At 35.0% G+C, this 4,633-nt stretch overlaps 1 protein-coding gene across 3 annotated transcripts; it reads left to right on the top strand.

The window, feature by feature from the left end:
• The first annotated feature begins 216 nt into the window (after positions 1–216).
• Positions 217–4,360, top strand: LOC107793033 (WAT1-related protein At2g39510-like). Of its 3 annotated transcripts, none has more exons than XM_075229660.1 (7): positions 217–492; positions 600–662; positions 780–896; positions 2,703–2,946; positions 3,098–3,259; positions 3,377–3,528; positions 3,738–4,360. In XM_075229660.1, the coding sequence occupies exons 1-7, from the start codon at positions 290–292 to the stop codon at positions 3,913–3,915; spliced, it is 1,119 nt and encodes a 372-aa protein (XP_075085761.1). In that variant the 5' UTR covers positions 217–289; the 3' UTR covers positions 3,916–4,360. The 3 variants fall into 3 exon arrangements, with proteins under 3 accessions (XP_075085761.1, XP_075085762.1, XP_075085763.1); XM_075229661.1 differs by having other exon boundaries at positions 3,686–3,879; XM_075229662.1 differs by having other exon boundaries at positions 3,701–3,879.
• The last annotated feature ends 273 nt before the right edge of the window (positions 4,361–4,633 follow it).

Raw genomic sequence — 4,633 nt, forward strand, 5'->3', positions numbered from 1 at the left:
AAAAAGATCACTTTACCAGTTTTCATGATGAGAAACTTTATAGAAATAAGTAAGCCATTATCTGGATGAAGAGAAGTGTTTTAATGAACAATTCCATTATAAGATGATAGTGGAGTCCATGGAGTTTTGATATGGAGACGTGCTTAGCTAGCTTTGTTTGTCCCCTATATATAGCACCGCAAGATGGGGTTTGTGAGTTACAAAGCATTGCTTACCCAATACTTTATCTAGCTAGTTGTAATATTAAAAAAGGAAAAGAAAGCTACTGTTCAGTAAAGAAAAAAGAAGCATGTCAACAAGGGAAAGGCTATTGAAGTTTGTGAAGGAAGCACAGCCATATTTGGCAGTGATATTGTTGCAGTTTGGATATGCAGGATCAGCTATAATAGCTAAGTCTGCTCTAAATCATGGCATGAGCCATTTCACCTTTGCCGTCTACAGAAATGCTTTTGCCACTCTTGTCTTTGCTCCTTTTGCCATAGTCTTGGAAAGGTCTTTAACATATTCATGCTGTGCAACTCTCTTTTTTACTTAGATGAAGTTATTTTGGTTTTTAAAAAAAAATGATTCTCTGGTTTCTCTGGTTGTTTAACACACAGGAAAATAAGGCCAAACATGACTGTATCCATTTTCTTGAAGATTATGTTGCTGGGCTTACTGGAGTAAACATCTCTGACATTAATAAATTAGCAATTTTTTCCACTGAAAACAAAAGCTGCCTTTTTTGCAGATTGTCTGATATTACACTGAAAACATAAGCTGCCTTTTTTTTATTGCAGGCCAGTCATCGACCAGAACTTGTACTACACAGGGTTGAGATACACTACTGCAACTTTTGCAACGGCAATGTGCAATGTGCTTCCTGCCCTCACCTTTATGTTGGCTTGGATCCTAAGGTATTATTTACCTATCTTGTCTGCAACTTATTTTGTCACATGCACGTTCATATTCAACGTTTAAAAAGGAGAAAAAAAATTGATAACTACGATCGATGTATTTAACTCAACTATTGGATCAGCAAAAAGAACCAAAAAAAGTATCAGCAAATATGGGTGTCGTGTAACAAAAGAGTCCATGGGAGTTTTGAGCCGTCTTATCGTCCAAAATGTTCCCTTTGTTTAGTAATGACTAGAAAGTACGGGTTGATATAAACCCCTGTACAGCTTAAAATACAATTATTAATGCATCAACTCAACAAAATAAGTACTCCCTCAATTTCTATATATATGATACTCTTTCTTGTTTAATTTGTTCTAAAAAATATGACAATTCTCAATATTTGGAAACTTTTTAATTTAAACATTCATTTTATCATAACTAACATGCTCTTATATCCAAAGAATTATGCTAGATATTTTTAAGAAAATAGTTACTCCCTCATTTTTAATTTATGTGAACCTATATCCTTTTTAATCCGTACAAAAAAGAATGACATCTTTTCCTATTTGGAAACAATTTACCTTTATGCAATGTTTTATAGCCACACAAAATATATGTCTCATTTTATACAAGTTCAAAAGTTTTCTCTCTTTTCTTAAATTTCGTGCCCAGTCAAATAGGTTCGCATAAATTGAAACAGAGAGAGTATATCAAATAGTATCATATGAAATAAATGAGGTAATACGATTTAAAGTTCGGATATTCAAATAGTATATTTAATTTCTACTATTAGAAATTATTTAAAATTACCCTCTGTTATATTATTTGATCAAAACAATCTCTGCCATCTTACTATTCAAACAACAGATATATCCCTAACTTGACGGACTGGACACTTGGCACGCATCCAAGGGTGTTAGTCCATTTGGTCTTAAATTAGACCCGACTTATCCCATTACCCAGTACCCGATCCATTAAATTTGACCCGCCAAATACAGATTACTCTTTTCATTCAAAAAATCAGAGAGGCCCATTTTGTCTTCTTCAAAGTTCTCAAAATCCTCATAATGGTGTTTTCTAGTTTCCTTAGCAAATCAATATTTCAATGTTGTAATCACAATTATAGACTCAAAACAGTAACAATAAATGAATTTTACCAATATATTTCGACTTCTTTTTTAGATCTAGATTCAAAACCAAAGATTCAACATATCATATATGGTGAGTTTCGACTTTTACCATCAACTTCTTCCAACAAACAACAATATAATTTAGATCTAAGCACAAGAAACAATACAAAATCAGATTTCAATAATATAAACCCCAAGTCAGTCATTGAACCAAAGGACCCATTTGAACCCATACTTGGAAATGAGCTTCGAAACCCTTCAATGGAGGTGCAGCTTTCCAATTCTTCAAATCAAGACACTGATGTACCATTTCAAAAAGGTTTAAGCTCTGTTCCATTAGCTTCAATTGATTTCAACACAAAATGCATTAGATTTATTTTCTACTGAATGAGAGATAGAGAAAGAACAACAGATTATAGTGCTTATCTGAACTCAGTCTCTTCTGGGTACCGGGTAATAGGGCGGGTCGGGTCGGGTCTAATTTATGACCAAGTGGACCAACAACCTTAGATGCGTGCCATGTGTCCAGTCCGTCAAGTTAGGGGTATATGTGTTTGAATAGTAAGACGGCAGGGGTTCTTTTGATCCAATAGTATAACAGAGGATAATTTTATACAATTTCTAATAATTCGGTTTAAAGTTGGTTACATGAGTAGGTAAATGTGGGGAATAATAGGTAACTCCAACGTGTAGGCTTGAGAAGGTGAACGTAAGGAGATTATCAAGCCAAGCAAAAATAGTGGGAACAACAGTGACATTTGGTGGTGCCATGATTATGACACTAATTGGAGGACCTACAATTGGATTGCCCTGGACCAGACATCTCCTTTCTACTACAACTGCTACTAGCACTTCTCTGACTGAGCTACAACCCATTAAGGGTGCTCTCTTCATCGCAGCAGGTTGTATCTGTTGGGCCTGCTTTTACAACCTTCAGGTACTATCCTTAATCATTCTTAAAAACTTAAGTTATTAAATGATTCACTATAGATGACAATGTTGAGACCAGCAGGATAATCTACGTAGTTTTTATTTTCGTTAACATTGTTATTTTTTTCTTATTTTATGTTTGTTTGTTCTACAAACAGGCAATTACCTTGAAGACATACCCTGCGGCATTATCGCTCACTTGTTTGATTTGCTCGGCGGGAGCGGTGCAAGGCACAGCTCTGACCCTTGTGGCTGAAAGGGGAAATACATCAATCTGGTCCATCCACTTCGACACTAAACTCTTATCTTACGTTTATAGTGTAAGCATGAACATTGTCTAGTATGTGCCATTATTCATCTTTATATTTATCACCTATTAGTCACGACTTTCCTAGAGCTTACTTTAGTTCGCGCAAAACAAATTTTCACGGATGCAGGGAATGGTCACTTCTGGAGTGGGCTATTATGTTTCTGGATTGATAATGAAGGATAAAGGGCCTGTTTTCGTCACTGCTTTTAATCCTCTAAACATGGTAATAGTCGCAATTTTGGGTTCATTCATTTTATCCGAGCAGCTAAACTTGGGAAGGTATGTACATGCTTATTTACTTTATTAATATTATTATTATTATTATTATTATTATTATTATTATTATTATTATTATTTATTTTTATTTTTATTTTTATTTTTTTGGGAATGAACAATTGATTATCGCGATATCATTAATGATTTTTATTTCAAGTAGTAACGTTGCGTGCAGAGGAGGTTGTCTAATATGGTGCCGGATGAATATATAGGGTTTTGGGAGGGGCAATCATTGTAATTGGACTGTATTTAATAATATGGGGCAAGAGCAAGGACCAAAAATTGTCTAAGTACAGCAGCACTGACGATGTTGAAGTCGAACCTGTTGGTAAAGAAACATCTACAACGAAGTCTTTAAATCAGACAAAAGCTGGAGACGAAGCTGTTTAAGAAGAAATGGCGAGGATTTAAGTTAGGGGGATATGTAGAAATAATAACTCCTTTTTAATGGTTGGGTTTTAGATAATGCTCAAGTTCCCCGCACAGAGGGATGTTGCTTTTGCATTTCTTATTAAAGAGAATTGGAAAAATGACAAAGTGCGTTTAGCATCCGCGAAGCATTTGTCAATTTAGTCTTCTGATGAAATGGACGTCCGATTTATTGCAAATGCGCATATGGTACTGAACTAACTCACTGATAAAAAATGAAAAAAAGCAAAAACAAGAAGAGATAAGACTCATTCTAATAATGGCTTAAACAAATGGGAAGCAGAGGTACTGGACATTAGAGTATATTGCAATTAATGTTGTGAACCCATTTAATAAATGGAAAAGGGCTAAAACTGCTCCTAATGTATCAACTCCAGTCTAAAAATGCCCCTCGTTAACCTATATTGCTAAGAATGACCCAACCGTTAAAAATCTGGTATATTTGTGCCCTTAGTTCTAACGGGTGAATTATGATTTGTTTTAATATTTTATTAATTCCACGTGGCTATTTTTGATTGGCTATTAATTAAGGCACACCCAAACCAGATTTTACCTCACCCATAACCCAAATAGACCGACCCGACCCAGCAAATATTATTTTACCCCCAAAACACTCAATGTTAGGGCATTTTCCACCCACTTAATCTTCTCTAATCAAAAAGGGTGAAATGGTCAGCGA

The sequence above is a fragment of the Nicotiana tabacum genome, chromosome 14, assembly GCF_000715075.1.
Source record: "Nicotiana tabacum cultivar K326 chromosome 14, ASM71507v2, whole genome shotgun sequence".
Classification (NCBI taxonomy): domain Eukaryota; kingdom Viridiplantae; phylum Streptophyta; class Magnoliopsida; order Solanales; family Solanaceae; genus Nicotiana; species Nicotiana tabacum.